General features: G+C 27.9%; 1 protein-coding gene across 1 annotated transcript in view; it reads left to right on the forward strand.

The window, feature by feature from the left end:
* LOC101237501 (trichohyalin) overlaps window positions 1-18,194 on the forward strand; it is a 90,341-nt gene that overhangs the window by 27,077 nt on the left and 45,070 nt on the right. The window contains exons 15-19 of the mRNA XM_065817418.1: window positions 425-617; window positions 4,608-4,785; window positions 6,811-6,963; window positions 7,099-7,293; window positions 13,521-13,689. Of these exons, the coding sequence (XP_065673490.1) occupies window positions 425-617; window positions 4,608-4,785; window positions 6,811-6,963; window positions 7,099-7,293; window positions 13,521-13,689 (888 nt within the window). The remainder of the gene's footprint in view (window positions 1-424; window positions 618-4,607; window positions 4,786-6,810; window positions 6,964-7,098; window positions 7,294-13,520; window positions 13,690-18,194) is intronic.

Consider the following 18,194-nt stretch of genomic DNA (forward strand, 5'->3'; position numbering starts at 1 on the left):
ACTAGAGAATGGTGGAGTTAAATTGAGTAAAGGGGAAAAGAAAGGAAAGAGCAAGGAGACAAAGGGAGTATCAGTAATAAAATTGTTTGAAGGACCTTTTGTAGTTGCATTAAATTGTATTGCATTTCAGATATTATTTTGTATTAAGAAAGTTTGATTTCTCAAGGCAGTCATCTTTTTTCTTGGATCCTCCAAAAGTAGAGAGACTGTACAAGGACTTTTTAAAAAAAAACTTTTTGTGAGTTATTACTAAGGTTAAGTTATAAGTATTTATGCTATCAGTACGGACAAGTAAGAAATAAATGTATTAATTTATTTTAGTTTTCATTAATTCAAAAAGTTCACAATGTTAGTGTTTCATTGAACAAAGAATAATCAGAATAGTTATATTAATTTATTTGATTTATTAAAATTTTTTTGATAGAGCTTCTATGAATTAATAATCTTACGAAATAAATACATCGAGGAGCAGAATCAATGCACAGCTTCAAATATTTCTAAAGTAATATTTACATTAATTGGCGGAGAGAAAGAGGAGGAACTTTTAAAAGCTGTTGACAAGAAGTATGACATTTTAATGGATAAGTTAACATTAGAAGCCTTACAGAAACAAATGGGTATCAATATTAATTCTAATTTTTTTCAAAGCTTTTTAATTGTATTATTATATTAATTGTATACTATCTAGTGCTATAAATTTGAGTAGGATGTGATGTGAAACTTTTTAATGAATGCTCTGAATAGTTTTATCAACTTGAAACTTATCTCTGGTAATTTGTGTTATGTGTGTTCTTTTTGAAACTTGTTCTAACTTGTCTTTGCATTTCAAATGCATTTTCAAACTTCCAGTACCATAATAAAATAAATTTTCTTTCTTCAAAGTTTAGTCTGGCTGTCATTTTTGTGTTTAGAAAATTGAATATGTGAAATGGATTAAACTAGTTTAGTTAATGTTATTTTACAATTATTTAATGTGTTGAAATAAAAATAAAATTTTTAATGATAAACAGTGTACGGTTTTTTGTTCATTTTGTACTCAAATCTCTGGTTGTAGATTTTGTAGTTTCTGTGACCATTTTAACTTTGTATTCCCTTACTAGCTTGTTGTCACCATATTTGGAGGTACTGAATTTTAACAACAAAGAATTTTTGGATTTTATTAATCCTAATAATTTTTTGTTTAGCCGAGGTAAAATTGCCAAACAATTTTATTAAAGTATTTGTTCATATCAATATATTTATATTGCTATATGTAGTAATAGTAATATTGTTAACAATAACAACAACAACAACAACAACAACAATAATAATAATAATAATAATAATAATAGTAATAATAATAATAATAATAATAATAATAATAATAATAATAATAATAATAATAATAATAATAATAATAACAATAATAATAATAATAATAATAATAATAATAATAGAAATAATAATAAAGTATGATAATAATAGAAATAAAAATGAAAAAACCTTGGTTTCCCTTTTAAAATGTTTCGTTTTTATTTTTCCTTGTGATAAAGTCTATCATGTGTAATCTATAATTTGTCTACCATGGTATTTGACTATGTCTTTAGTATTTAACCATTTAAACTTTATCATTATATCTATATTATAACTCTATTTAATAACATAATCTTCCATCTTTGTGAATGATGTTTTGCAACATGAAAGATATTTAGTTGATATTTTTGAAATGTAATGAATAAGTAAATGCTTCAACTGACTTGTAGAACATGCTGGGAGTAGTAGATACATTGGGAAAAGGTTTAAGGTTGGAATTAAGATTGCCTGTAATAACCCAAACCCTTAGTTGATGTATGTACATTCCTAACATGTTCTCCTGATTTAAATTCCTCAATATGTGAACATATTATGTTCTACCTATTTAAATCAGTCTGATTGGTATGAATGACATTTTACAATATAAAATATATTTGAGTTTATTAAGTTACATAAAGCCACAGCCTTGTTAAACTCATTATCAGCTGAGTATAAGGGCCTATAACCTACTCTTATATCAGATACTTTTGTGTGGTATTTATGGTAAATGATGAGCTATGAATGATACTTTTGTGTGGTATTTATGGTAAATAATGAGCTGTAGTAACTACAATAATTGAAAATTTTCCAGTAATTGTTTAAATTTATCAACTGATGTTTCCTCGATGATAATATCTGGCAAAGTTTCTGACAATTTCACGATAAAATCTAATTTAAAGTTGAGCTTTGGGTGCTATGCTACAAGGCCTTACGTTTTTAAGTCAATTAGGTTTAAATTGTTGAGAAGCTTTTATTGTTGAATAAGATTGCCTCTTTTCTGTCTGTCATAAAGAGTACTTAAATTCATCATTTTTAATTGAGTTTTATAGTCTTTATTTTGAAAGCAGAAACTTTCATGACGTTATATTGTAGCTTTTCAAATTTTTTTACGTCACTATCAAGGTAAAGGTTCCAAACTTGTATGGCTAACTCCAGATGTGGTCTACTATATGCAGTATAAATTTTTTTTCTAAATGTTAATGTCTCTTACTACAAGCATGTGTTTAAAAATTCTGAGCATGTTGTTTGCTTTGTTTGCAGCTATATTTGTTGCACTGTTAAGCATGTTTAAGGTTCTCAGAAAATTCAAAGATTTTGGTGACCTTTAAAACTGCTATGTTGGTTGTGAAGTGGTTTTTGATTTCATCCATAAAGTAATCTAGTTTTATTTTTGCAGAGTTAACATGTATGACTTTACATCTAACTCCATTAGCCAGGTTTGTGTCCATTTAACAATCTTGTCTAGATCAATTTTTAATTATTAGATTGTATCATCAGCTGCAATCAATGCAACTAATAAATTTTTAACCCCATAATACAAAAACTTCAAACTTCTTCGAAAAACTCAAAATTCCTACCTTGTCAGCACTATTTAGGTTTTGCTAATTTTTTTTTTTGTCTTCCTTAATAAAAAGTTACCTTACTCTATTACAACCTTCTTCACTCAAACTTGATTTATAAGTATTCAATTACACATCAGTGCATCAGTGAATGGGATCAAAGTCTTGAGTGCATTATGAATGAGTTTGAAAAATTAAAACTTAAAAATAATTTATCTGCATTTCTTTATTTAAAACAAAATAAATCTAAACAAATTCTGAAAAAATGTTTATTTTAATTTTATATTATTATTAACTTCTTTTAGTTTTCTTATTTTTCTTTTTCTTCTTACCATTTTTATAGAAACTTTATTGTTTTTGTCATTATTTACTTTTATTATTCGATTGCTGCTCATTTGATTTGAATATGAGGTTAAGGCCAATATTTGATTGCTAACTATCCATTTAGTATCAATATATATCTTTATGGGTTGTGCTTCTCGTTAGCTAGCTATGACTCATAGATGCATAATACTCGTTTGCTGTTTTTCTTTACCTCCTTTTTGACATTTGTATACTTCTTTTTGTGTACTGCATTTTTTCACTTTAAGTTTGAATTTTTGTACCAGAGGTCTTTTTTTAGTCTAATTAGCTTTATTTAACTTGTCTGTGATCCAGAATAGATTTTTATTTGGCAGTTGATTTGATGTCTTTGGAATAAACTTATAGCACACTTCATTATAGAAGTTAGACCATATGGAATAACATTCTTGAACATTGCAATCCATAAATCTAGCTTGCCAATTTATGTTATTTTTAAATGTACGCACTTCATTATATTCACTGTATTTGTAAAGGAATTTTTTGCTATTAAAACTATTTTGGTTTAAACTATGCTGCCAGCTAAGAGATGTCTTAACTTTTCATTGATGTATGTACATTCCTCGCATGTTCTCATGATATAAGTTTCTCAAATTATGTACATCCATTGAATGTTTTACCTATTTAAGTCAGTCAATGTATGTACACAAAATGAAACAAAGCAAAAGAGAAAAGAATTAAAAACGTAAAGTTGAATAGAAAAATAAGGAATAAGCAACAAAAGCAATAAAAACATTTCTAAATCGCAATTTAAAAAAAGTATATAAATAAGTGTAATTACTTTAATGTGATCGCTTTTGGGTTAGGGGAAGTTTGTGTACCAAGAGTGGGATTTTTTCAATGCCCAAATTTTAGGCCCAATTGTAATCACATGTCCATCCGGAAATATAGAAATCGGTGAAAAGAAAATTATTGATCTGAAGGAGTTGGACTGGTATGATGCTGGCTGTAAATAGATTGTGTGTGGAAATCCTTTAATGGAGCTCGAACCAATTCAAAAACAAGACTTTTCTGAAAATGGTGAAACTGATATGATCATATCTCTATACTAATTACTTTGTGACTTAAAATATAAAAGTCTGTAGAAGAGTTTAGAGATTAGTGGCTCTAGGTACTAGGTAGCTTTTTTTTTAATTGTACCTAGAGCCACTAGCTGTTGAAGTACCTAGAGCCACTTGCTATTGTATTTATAGTTGCCTATAGTTGTTGTAACTATAGTTACAGTTTGTTATTAAAATTAATATCATAATAATGATGATAATAATAACAATAATAATAAAGTGTGACTTTTAGTACACAATTTGTTTCAAATGGAAGTATAGGGTTTTATTTTATTTTATATTTTAATATTTAAAGGTAATGCTGCGTGGCTACAACTTTCAGAAAAAGAGCGCCAGGCAAAGATGATGAGGTTAAGACTTCAGCAAAAGCAGCTTTTGAAAGATGGAAAATTTGATGAAGCTGCTCGCTTACTTGGAGATGGTCTTCAAGTTGAAACAAACATACAAATATTGATGGATGAAAATAAAAAGAAGTATTTATTTGTGGATTTTTATTTAATAAAAAGCCCATAAAACTATAAAATTAAAAAAATATAAAAATATTTTTATTATATTAATATTACAATCTATTCTATATGTAACAGTCAAAACTAAATATTTTGATTGTTGCAGTTGTGAATAGTTGACTTTGCATTTGTAAAATATTAAAAAACTCAACGCGTCAAATTTTAAATGCAAAATAATATTAATGTTTTGAATATTTTAAGTTTTTTACATACAGTGCTTGTAGTTATTGTTTGACTATTTTCAATAGTTTGTCTATTTTAGTAACAAAATTTATAATCAGTCTATTTTAGTAACAAATTTTCTTTCAGATGTCTCTTGTGGAGCAAATTAAAGTTAAAACTTGAAGAAACATTTTTTTAAATTTTTTTACTTTTAAATTATAGAGGAACTGGGGTACTTTTAAATTTAGTGAACTTGGCAAATTGAAAGTGGAACTTAGTAGCTTGAAAGTAATATAAAAGATTAAATAAAAAATTTACAAATTTTTTTTTTTAGTTTAATTCAAGTTAAAGTTCAATATTTTATTCAAGCAAGAAAAATTTTACCAAGTTGAATCTTAAACTAAAATATGTCGTGTATTAAAACCTTAAATTGTTTTAACTCTTGCAGCACAATATTTGAGGATTTTGTTCACTGGTGTTTGATAACTTCTTGCCACTCTTTTTTTTTCTTCAAGTTATTTGGAAGTTGATTAGCCAATAAGAAACAGTTTTTATCCTGAGATTTTATTTAGTAAAAATAAATTTAAGCTTTGAAGTGTTTTTCCAAATCAGCAAAATAGATATTCTGCTAGTTTTAGATTATGTGTATAGTGATGATAATTAAAGTGGTTTCTAGACTCTTTTGTTGGTGGTATGAGTTGTAGTGATGATAATAAAAGTGGTTTAGACTCCTCACCTTTAGACTCTTTTATTGGCGGAATGCGTAGTTGGAAAGAAGAAAAGTTTTTTGGATGCAAAAGACAAAACTGTAAAGAGTGCTTCACTCAATAAAAAAAGAAATAAAAAATTTTTTAAGAAATAAAGTATGATAGAAGTTTTAATGCTTTTCTTATTTTATATTATTATAATATTGTTTTCCCCCTTTTTTTTTCTGATATACGTCAAAACAATAAACCACCTGCCAGTCCATAATGAATGGTATTTTCAACAAATATCTTTTGGTATTCTGGTTGCCTATATATGGCTTTATTTCCTTAATATAGTTTTACGTAAGACTTCATCATAAATTTCTAGATTAACCTCTGTATAAAAATATTTCTGAAAACCCCTAAAAAATTTCTTCTTTTTCCACCAATCTAAATTTTAACAACTTTATAAAAAAAATTTTTTTTCCATAAAGATGTTAAAATTCATAAAAGATGCTAAAAACAGATTTGTTTAAACTTTTATAAGCTTTTCAATAATGAATAACTTTGTATACTTTTAATTAGAGCTCAAAGATATTTTTTTTTAAAACTCCTTAAAAAGTTTTTTTCCGCCGTGCCAAAAGAGTTAAAACAAAATTTTGTTAGTAATAAATTTAAATTTTAACTCTGCAACAAAATTTCTGCAACATTTTACTTTAAAAAGTTGAAAGCAATTATAACTTTTTGTTGTGACATTTTACTAAAAAAAGTCAAAAGCAATCAAAACTTTTTTTTGTTGCAACATTTTGCTAGAAAAAGTCAAAAGCAATCAAAACTTTTTTTTGTTGCAAAATTTTACTAGAAAAAGTCAAAAGAAATTTAAGCTATTAGAGTTATAAAACTATAAGTTGAAAGCCTAAAATCTAAAGCCTTAAAAAAATATATAATTAAATTATAATTAATAAAAACTTTATTAAAAAAACAAAACTGAGTTTCCTAGTTTTTGTGTTTTTTAAACACTTTTTCAAAATTTAATTTTAAACGATAATAAAAAAAACTGTTTATAAATGCAATAGTTATAAATGAAGTTATATACAAAATAAATACCTATAAAATATATTCATTATTAAATTTATCTTATCAGACAAAATGATATTTTACAAAAACGGCTTGAACAATACAGACAAAAACTTGCTAAAGGAGAAGATCCTGGCGAAATGCCAACAAGTATACCAGAAAATGCAGAGAACATAGTTGTTGTTGATGGAAAAACATTATTTGAAGATTTACAGAAAAGGTATATCTTGAAATATTTGTCTCATTTTTTACTTTAAATTTTTTATTTTCAGATTTTAATTTAAATGTAAATGTTACATAAATTATAAACTTTTAATACACAATGATTAGAAATCATAAGAATTCATACAAATAGGCATGAAAAAGAAAAAGAAGCTCTTCTAAATCGCTTACGTGGAGTTGATTCACAGTATTTAACTGAAAAAGAAAGACAAGCTGAACTGGCAAAGCTTAAACGACAACAAAGGAGAGTTCAGCAAGAAGAAAAATTTGGAGCGGCATCATTGCTTTTTGGAATTGCTGAAAAAAATAAAGCAACAGCTCAAGAAAAGTAATTTAATAATTTAATAAGCGAGATTTTAAGTTATATTTATCTTTAACTTTTTTTTATTTACTAGGTATTTTTGCGGTAAGAACTTTTTGTGTCAATTGTCAAAAACCCAGCTAACACAAAATGTTTAACGAACGTTGTGAATGTTTAAGAACATTCTATGAACGTTCATAGAACATGGTCAAATGTTCGCAACTTGAACGTTTTGTGTTAGCTGGGAAGATTTCTGATTTCAAGTTAGTGAAGTAAAAGTTTTTATGACATTGATTATTTTAAGTTAAACTGCCAGGTATTTTTTGACACATATTGGGTTTTAAAGGTGGGCAAGGCGGAATTATAAGAAAATGTTACAAAACTTATTATTCACCCCACCCTCTCTTCCTTCTTTAAAAATATTTGGGCCCACTTTTTTTTCTTTGATATGCTGTTTTAGTTTTTCATGTTTTACTTTGTGTCCATATTAAAAAAGGTTAATAAGGCCTATGACTCTCCAAAAAGAACATCAATAAAAATTTATATTTGGTTTTCAAAACTTTTATAGGTCATGTGGCTCCGGCCAATATGTCCTATACTCTGGTAGGTAGGCCTACAAAACAGTTATTGCTGCATTTGATTTAGAAAAAAGGTGCATTGAGCAAAAATATTTTACAAGAAGGAAGAAAATATTTTTATAATAAATGACAAAACACAAATAAAATAATAAAAATAAAAACATAAAAAAAATCTTAATTATTATATTAATAATATTTTAAAGTTTTCTTAAATATTGTTAAAATATTTACAAAATTGTTTAATTGTAAATAAATTAGTTAATTAAAAAGTTATTAGTTTAATAAAATTGTTTCTCTGCCTGCCAATATTCTATTAGTTAACACAGAAATTCTCAGCTTGTTTATAGAGTTTTTTCTTTTGAAAATGCCTCACTACTTTAGGAGATAAAAGTAAAGGGTTTGTAGTGGCACCTGAAGTACTGTTTAAATCTGCAAATTTTTCCACCTAAGATCTTGATTGATTTTAATTTAATTTTTTAAAGATTTTGTTTATCGATGATGGCTAAAAATCACTTACGGAAAAAACGTCTCTGTTAAATGGGTAACTTCTTGTTACTTGGAAACCACTAGTTTTTTAGTAATAACAACATTATTGCTAAAATGTCTTGGAAATTTCAGCAATAATGTTGTTATTACTTTAAAAGTTGTTTCTCCGCGCAGCGGCCTTGTTCGTCAAGGTTCGTGTTTCGGAGTTATAGAGTTGAGAGAGGGTTATAACCACAATTAAATAGCCTCCTCATATGTAGTGGCCTTCTCGGCCTTGGGGAGGTAAAGTAACAAAATAAAAAAAAAAAAAGGTTTTTTATAGATAGTCATAGGGCATTTACTTACAGTTACCCCCAAATCACAGTGGCTGGCTTGTATGAATGACTCATCAAGTGTACTTGATGAGTCATTCACTCTTCATCTTCTAGGATTAACTCAAAAAAATTGTTGCAAAATTAGCATCTGCGTTGCATCTCTTTATCGAGCTCAACACTTTCTTACTTGGGATTCTATTCTCTATCTCTATAAATATCAAATCCGGCCTTGTATGGAATACTGTTGCCATATCTGGGGCAGATCTTCTAATGATGTTCTTTCTCTTTTAGACAAGATGCAAAAACCCATTGTAAACATAGTTGGACCTGCTCTTGCAGCCAACCTCCAACCATTATCACATTGTCGTAATGTTACTTCTTTTTCTCTTTTCTACAAATACTATAATGGGCACTGTTATAAAGAGCTAGCGTCTCTTGTGCCTTCCACTAAAATTCATCCTCGTGTTACTCGTCATTCAATTAATAATAATCATTCGTTATCTTGCTCAACAATCTTCATCTTTTTTCTTCCAGTAATTTCTAACTTTAATTAGTGGTTACTTGCAGCCTTGTTGGAAGCGAAGATGTTTGAAAAAAAAGAATAATAATCATATGCTGAATTCACAATAAATTATTGATCTTTTTAAATCACACCCACTCATCACATTCTGAGTTTAAAAACTTTTTAAAATGACACACTTCTAATGGTTGTAACTCTTGGATACAGTGTGGTGGAAAGGATATAAGTGTAATACTATTTTCTTTAATACAGAGCAAGAGTTGTGATTGTAATTTTAGGGAATTGTAAAAAGGAAACCATTGTAAAAAGGTTTTGTTTAACGCCAAAGCCTGCTATTCTCGGGTCATGAAATCTGGTATTTCATCACAAAAAATAGGCTCTTGTGACTTCTGGAGAATCTTTAAAAGTATTAATAATAAGGGCATATCTGTTACTCCACCTCTCTTGTATGGTTCAGACTTTGTCACCTCACCTAAAGACAAAGCTGAATTGTTTGCTAAGAACTTTTCTTCAATATCATCTCTTGATTCCACTAGTTTTGTTCTACCTGGTATAGCTGTCAAACAGGTTGATCCATTGCTTGACAATTGTATCACTTCAGCTTCTGTATCTAAAGTGATTTCCTGCTTAGACTCTTCTACAGCTTGTGGTCTGGATAACATACCTGTTGTAGTCTTGCAGAAGTGTTCTCCGGAGCTGTCATCTATACTTTTCAAAACTATTTAATAAGTGCTTATCAGAGTCTTATTTTCCAGCATGCTGGAAAGCAGCATCTGTTATCCCTATTTTCAAAAATTCCAGAGAGTGATCTGACTCACCTAACTACCGTCCCATTAGTCTTCTTCCTATCATGAGCAAGGTTTTTGAATCTTTAATTAAAAAACACTTAATCTATCATCTTGAATCTAAGAACTTACTTTCTGATCATCACTATGAATTTTGATCTTCTCGTTCTATAGCTGATTTGCTAACAGTAATAACCGATAGGTTTTATTGTGCATTAGATACAGCTAGAGAGGTTAAGGATATTGCTCTTGACATTTCTATTTAGCTTTTGATAGAGTTTGGCATGCTGGTCTTCTCCATAAGATTTCTTCTTATGGTGTATCTGGCAACATCTTTAAGATTATTGAGTCCTTCCTTTCCAAACATAATTTAAAAGTTGTCCTCGGTGGACAGCACTCTTCTTCATATCCTGTAACTTCAAGGGTTCCTCAAGTTTCAATACTTGGCCCTAAACTCTTTTTAATTTATATTAACGATCTTCCAGATACTCTCACATCTAAGTTGGCATTGTTCGCTGATGTATCATCAGCGAACCATTTTGTTCTTGTCATGATAAAAAGCCAACACTCTCTGATTGCTTGGATGGGGCATTTGAGCTTGAATAGGAACTCACTTCTGCTACATCACGGGGCTCAGAGTGGCTGGTGAACTTTAGTTCAGATAAAACCCAATTTTATTCAGGCAATTGTTATTGCAATAATATAGATCTTGCTATATTTTTGAATGGTAATGTACTCGATGAGTTTTCATTTTTTTCATCTTCATTTTTTCATCTTTTTTTTCATCTTCAAGGATTAACTCTTACTTCCGATCTTTCTTGGAAACTGTATATCAAATCCATTGCAAATATAAAATCTGCTAAGGTTGCATCTCTTTATCGAGCTCAGCACTTTCTTACTACGGATTCTATTCTTTATCTCTATAAATCTCAAATCCATCCTTGTATGGAATACTGTTGCCATATCTGGGGCAGATCTTCTAATGATGCCCTTTCTCTTTTAGACAAGGTTGGAAGCAAAGATGTTAAAAAATAAAAAAATAAAAAAAAATTGTTGAAACAACCTGCATTAATTGAAAAAATATTTAATATGCTTAAAAATAATATATGTATGGTCCCTCGCAAATAAAGTGAGATTAAAAATTATTTCAGGAAAAAAAAAAAATATGGAGGCATGCTATCACCAATTTCATTATCTTTGTAACTTTTTTCTTTGAAACTCTGTATGAGTAATTTTTATTAAAATATATTTAATTTGTTTGAAAACTGTATCTGGGTTTAAGTTGTAAGCATTAGATTCTTGTCTAAATAACAATAATAAAAAATTGAACACTCAGAATGATGTATTCTAAAAACTGTGCCTGCCTATAATAACATTTCCAAAAATGTATACTATGTTTACAAGAAAAATTTGAAATAATTACTCATTTAGATCAAGAAAATTTACTGAATAAAAATTCTGAACTAATTTCTAAATGCAGACATGAAAATAAGTTACTTTTAAAAAATTATAATAACAAATGACTAGTCTAAATTTATCCTAATTCTAATGAATTCTTTTCATGATTTTTTAATTTTCTAATGTAGTTAATGCAAGAAACAAGAAAAATTTGAAATAATCACTCATTTAGATCAAGAAAATTTACTGAATAAAAATTCTGAACTAATTTCTAAATGCAGACATGAAAATAAGTTACTTTTAAAAAATTATAATAACAAATGACTAGTCTAAATTTATCCTAATTCTAATGGATTCTTTTCATGATTTTTTAATTTTCTAATGTAGTTAATGCAAAATAACTACAGTTATTACATAATTAGTTATAATAATTTCCAACTTCTGTGAAATAATTTTTCTATAATTTGAATTTTGTGATGTTTAGACATTCTTCTTGATGAACCTTACTGATAGTGAAACATGCTTACCATTTAACATAAACATTACAATTATTTTCTGTCCCAATATCTCTAAAAAATAGAAAATTTTTTTCTAAGTATCCTAAGAATGTTATATATTTGAGTTTCATATTAATTGATTATTGGCTTTCATGAAAGCTATAAAGCTAGATTTTATCATAATAGCTGTAGAAAATGAAATACTTGAAATCTTTTAACACAGCCAAACTTCTACTAAAATTTTTTGCCTCATTAAGGAGATAATTTTTTAGTGTTAAGGAGATAATCTTTCGTTGTAGCTGCTTAATCAAGGTCATTTATTTTAGCATTAGCATCAAACTAAATATGTTATTATTGTTAGAATTTGAAAAAATCAGTAGGCTGTCATGTACTGCTTTGGTTTGAAATAAAGCATTAGATGTAGAAATTAATCTTTTATATATGAAATGACTTCAAAACCTTTTGAGTCTTTTGAGTATATAAAATTTGTACTAACCTCTCTAATTGATCTATTTTATATTTGTAAATTATATCACTGTGAATATCATTATTTCTTTTGATTTTTATTTGTGTGACTTACAAACAATTTCGAACCATTTTTAGAAAAATCTAAAAAGTATATTACTATAAGTAACATTACTAAAGTATACTATTGTAATTTATATATAAATAGTTTCAGACTTATATATTTGCATATTTACTTTTTACATATTTAATAATTTTATATTTATTAATTAATATTATATTTATTAATTTTATATTTATTAACTACAATTCATATTTTTATTTAATATTTAATATGACATATTTATGATTTTTACTAATTTACGTAATAATTTTAAGTATGTAATGTTAAATATAAATTAATATAAGTATATATAGTAAGTATGTTTGTATATATTAGTATATAGTTAAATATTATGCATTAAATATTCAGTTTGAATATTATGTAAACAAGTATTATGTAATGTTATGTGATATTTTCTTGTTATCTATGTTGTATAATACCCTCATAATATTAACATAGTACCAATTTGTTTACAAAGCATATTTTTGTCCTAATATGTTTAACAACTTTTCAAATTTTTATAAAAAAAACCAGTTTTTTATTATTAATGTTGCCAAATTGTTTAATATAAATTTTAAAAATGTATGTCTAAGGTTATTTTATATGGCTAATGTGCACCATTTGTGCTGGGTTAAGGAATAAAGATTAGATAAACGAAGGAATAAATTTTTTTTTAAACCGTTTGCAACACTATGTACAACACTTTGCAACCTTATGTACAACACTTTTGCAACACTATATACAGCAATAATACTCAGACAATAAGCTTTAAACATGACATTTACTAATAGCAGTGCTACTGAACGCTAATAAATACAGATGCTCAAACTGTTCAAAATTTACTTCAACATGTTGAAGTCTACAACAAAACACCACACTCCAAAGTATGCTTAGACATAATTAATACTTTTATGGAAAGAGAGTTAGATTCCTAGTAATTTTTGACTTGAATTATGAAGCGCGCATCCTGAATAAATTCAGCTGGACAAGCCTTCCTCTTAGCTGAGTGTGCTCCAGTCTACCCTATGTAACAATGCTATGAATGCATAGGTTATTTTAAAAAAGATGTTATACATATTTTTAGACTTTTTTTATTTTCCTTATTTAGATTTGATAATGATCGCCAACGTCAAGAGCAGCTTGCTAAAGAAAGGTTAGAGAGATTGAAAAGTAAAAAGAAATCTTCTATTGTTGAACCAATTGTTTGTGACAATGAAAAAGACTTGCATGAATCATTATTAGTTGCTGTTGAACAGAGACATGCTTTTGAAAGAGAAGTAATTATTATAAAAAATTACATCATTATCATCATCATTATCATCATCATCATCATCATCATCATCATCATCATCATCATCATCATCATCATCATCATCATCATCATCATCATCATCATCATCATCATCATCATTGTTATCATCATCATCATCATCATCATCATTATCATCATCATCATCATTGTTATCATCATCATCATCATTATCATCATCATCATCATCATTATCATTGTTATCATCATCATCATCATCATCAGTATGTGGTTCTGTGTTCGCTATTGTAACGCTGTCATCGGCACACAGGATTTTAGAATTTACCCGCATCGCTTGCGATTTAAAATTTTTTTTTTTTTTAATTTTTATCAGAAAGATATAAATTTTTAAGATATGTTAGTTACGAAAAAAATTTTTGAGAAAAAAACCTTACAGGTAAGGCCCATAACGAAAAAGGCGTTGCATTACCGAAAAATCTAAAAAAGAGGATTTATGCATGGGGATCATCAAAAAATGATTCGGATATGTCTTTTTTATTCATTCCCTTTAAATCAAGCTATAAACGAAAAAAATCCATTTACCTAAACTTTGAGGTTTTTTATATCATCATGGCGATTTTAAGTTTCTGAGTTCAAGTAAACTTTCTATAATATATTAATGTGCTATCTCCTACTTTGATTTTGACAAAAAAACGTTACATAAAATTTTTTTAAAAACTTTTTTAAACTTATTTTTCTTGGTGGATGTAATATATATCATGTCGAATGTCCAAAAAACATTTACTTCACTTTTAACATTATTTTTTTTGCGGGGAATTAGGGTTTTAAACAGTAGTTGTTGCAATACCGAAACTATCTAGGTTGCATTACCGAACTCACTTATTTTTTGATAATGGACGAATGGAAAAGGTTCGTTATTTCTAATTTACTGTTTAGGTTTAATTCCTTTTTTTTTCATTAATCAAACTCCTTTTATAAAATCTAAACTCCATCGTAAAAAAGCAGGAATGCTCCGCGGAATGGGTTTTTTTGGGTAAAAGAAATTGACTAATGGAAAAATGAAAACAGAAGAAATTAAAATATTTTTTTACATTTTACAATTGTTTATACTTTTTTTTCAAAAAATAAATCTCAAATAAATAAAAATAGTTTATTACACTAGTATCTATACCAAACCAATACGTTTTTTGAAAATCCTTCTGTGGGCGTTTTTCCAAAATAAACAAATTTAGCAATTTTAAGTTTATAATAAATGTAAATAAGTTTACAATGATCATTTCGTATTCTTACATACATACATGCATCTTGATACTAGTTTTGAATAAGAAAAATAAAGTTTAAGGCATTTTACTTTCTTACTTTTATTATTTGAGTTTGATTTCAATCAAGAGCACGTTTAGGGTGAGAATCAAGGTAGTAAGCCCCATCCCCCACGTCACCCCACGCACACCTCTTGGGGATAAGCTATATATTTTTCAAAGGCGAGTATTAAGATATTTATTTATAACATCAATATAATATAGTGCAGAACTTACTAACTAGACTATTGTGTAAAGGTTATTGATTTATCTTAACTATAACAAAGTCTTAATTTCAATTAGCTTTTTAATTATTTTTTAACTCTCAGACCCTCCCTTTCTGCAAGGGCTGAACCAGCGTGTTTTTGTTGGAGAGATAACTTCCATACATGGAACTCCAAACATTTATTTGTTTATACTTACGTCAATTAAAGATGCTTTGCAAAAAATTGCGATGATTAAATTACTATGTAATAAAATTGCGATGGTCAAATTACTAAAAGACATTACATCTTAAAATGGAAAACTAACATACTCAATTAATGTGAGAAAAAGTTCAACAATAAGAGATTTATTTTTCGAAAAGAAAAATACCAAGAAATGAATATCACGGGTTATAAAGTGAATTGGGATGAAATATTTGATAAAATAAATACAAACCAATGTTATAAATACTTTTTAAAAATTTATGAAAAAGCTTGCAAACAATATATTCCTCACCACTTCAAACCCACTAGTTCTATCCAAAATCCATGCATCAACATAAAAATCAAGAATCTAATTAGAAAAAAACGTAATCTATGGTGCAGAGTGCGTGCTACAAACTTCAAAAATACAAACCTAAATAATGAATACAAACTAGTTAATAAAATGATTAAAAAGCAAATTAAAAAATCTACTCTTGATCATGAAATAAACTTAGCAAAAGATGTAAAACATAACCCAAAACTCTTCTATGCATTTGTACAAAAAAATCAAACACATACAAAACTACAAGCACTTAAAACTAGTGACATTAAAATAATAACAGATAAAAAAGTCATTGCTAATCTACTAAATTGTAGTTTCCAATCAGTATTTGTCAAAGAAAATCAAGATCTACCACATTTCATCAATAAAACAATGCAATTGTTTGAATGTGACTGGGACCAAGAACTAAAAGAAGATATTGTACATAATTATTTATTAGAACTTAATGAAAACAAGTCACTTGGTTGTGATAACATCAGTCCCTATGTGCTAAAGCATTGTGCAGAAGGATTATCCAAACCTTTGTCATTAATACTCGATAGAAATCAATTCATTCAGGAGAGATGCCAGAATTATGGAAATCTGCAAACATTGCATCACTTTTTAAAAAAGGAGGCAAGGAAGATCCGCTCAACTACAGACCTATCTCTTTAATATCAATACAATGTAAGATAATAGAGAGAATAATTAGAAAAAAGCTGATTATTTATATAACAGAAAACAATCTGTTAAAGCCTCAACAACATGGATTTGTACAAAATAAAGGATGCCTAACAACTGAAATTGAAGATGATTATCCAGTTGATTTATTATTCCTAGATTTTGCAAAAGCATTCGATAAGGTGCCCCACCATCAACTTATATATAAAATTTCTAACTATGGAATAAAAGGCAATATTTTAAATTGGATTAATTTTTTTAAAAAAAACAGAAAACAAAGAGTGGTAATGAGTGAAGCTGTATCAGATTGGTGAGAGATTTATAGCGGTGTGCCACAGGGTTCTGTATTGGGTCCTCTTCTCCTTCTTTTAGATATCAATGATCTTCCCCAATATATCTCTTCAATTACAAAACTATACGCTGATGATACTAAAGTCAAATGTATGGTTATTGGATTTTAACATAAGCAAATGCAGTGTTATGCACATTGGAAGAAAAAATATTAACTATAATTACACTATGAAACACGACAATCAAAGTTTTATTTTAAAAATGACAACATAATAATTAGACTTAGGTGTAATAGTTTCATCCAATAAGAAATGGAATCATCAGGTTCAAGCAGCTACAAGTAAAGCACAAAGAATCTTATGTTTAATAAGAAAAAGCTTTACTTATCTTAACACTGAATTGGAAGGGCAATTATGCACATCGCTGGTTAGACCACACCTGGAATTCGCAGTTCCAGTGTGGAGTCCAGGTAATAAAAACGATATCAATGACCTAGGAAAATTCAAAGACGAGCAACAAAGGTAGCACCTGAACTAAAACATCTAAGTTATACTGAAAAATTGGCAAAGTTGTGTCTCACAACTCTGGAAACAAGACGTACAAGTGATGATCTTATTGAGTTTTTCAAAATAACAACCGGTATTGATAAGATATTGTGGTATAAAGAGCTTTATAAAGCTTCTTCCCAAAGTCTAAGAGGTCATTCAATGAAATTTGAAAGAGAATTTGCAAAAACAACCATTAGACACAATTTTTTTACGAACAGAGTGATACCTCATTGGAATGCTTTACCTGAAAAAGTGGTTTCTGCAATGACAGTAAATTCTTTAAAAGGTAGACTAGATAAACATTTGTTAACGGCTGTTAAAGTATAAATTTTAAATTTTATGCTCGGCGACAATAGTCGTTACAGCACCTTTTATTACTATTAGAGCCCGATAAAAAAAATGCCTCCAAAAACACCCCTCCCCTGACCTCAAATGTGAAGGTAACAAATTACCATAATATTTTTTTTCTATTGTTAACTAAAAACATATTCATCAATCAATTTTAAATTATATGCAATAATCTCTTAGCGTTTAAAAATTATGTCCATAAAAAGTTTGAATCCCCCTCAATTTGAGAGGGTTACAATATTTATCTAGCTATAATTTTTGAACGCTAAAAGATTATTTCATGAAATTTTAAACTAATTGTTAAATTTGAAATTAGTTTAGAATAGTATAAAAAATATTTTGCAAACTAATTGCCCTTACAAATGGGGTAGGGGGGCTAAATTTATTTGGGTATAATATTTATTTTTATTTTAGTATTTGCAAAGCATCGTTATTTAATGTAAGTATAACCATAAAAGTGTTTGGAGTTTACACCATGTCTAAAAGTTATTTCAAACATAAAAAAAAAGGCAAGATCAGCCTCTGCCTTTGTTAGTGAATGATAAATCCCGCCCCGAATTAAAATCAAGAAACTGAAAAATATTATCTTTTTAAAAAATAATCATTTTCAGGATTTG

The sequence above is a fragment of the Hydra vulgaris genome, chromosome 14 (genome assembly GCF_038396675.1).
Source record: "Hydra vulgaris chromosome 14, alternate assembly HydraT2T_AEP".
Lineage (NCBI taxonomy): Eukaryota > Metazoa > Cnidaria > Hydrozoa > Anthoathecata > Hydridae > Hydra > Hydra vulgaris.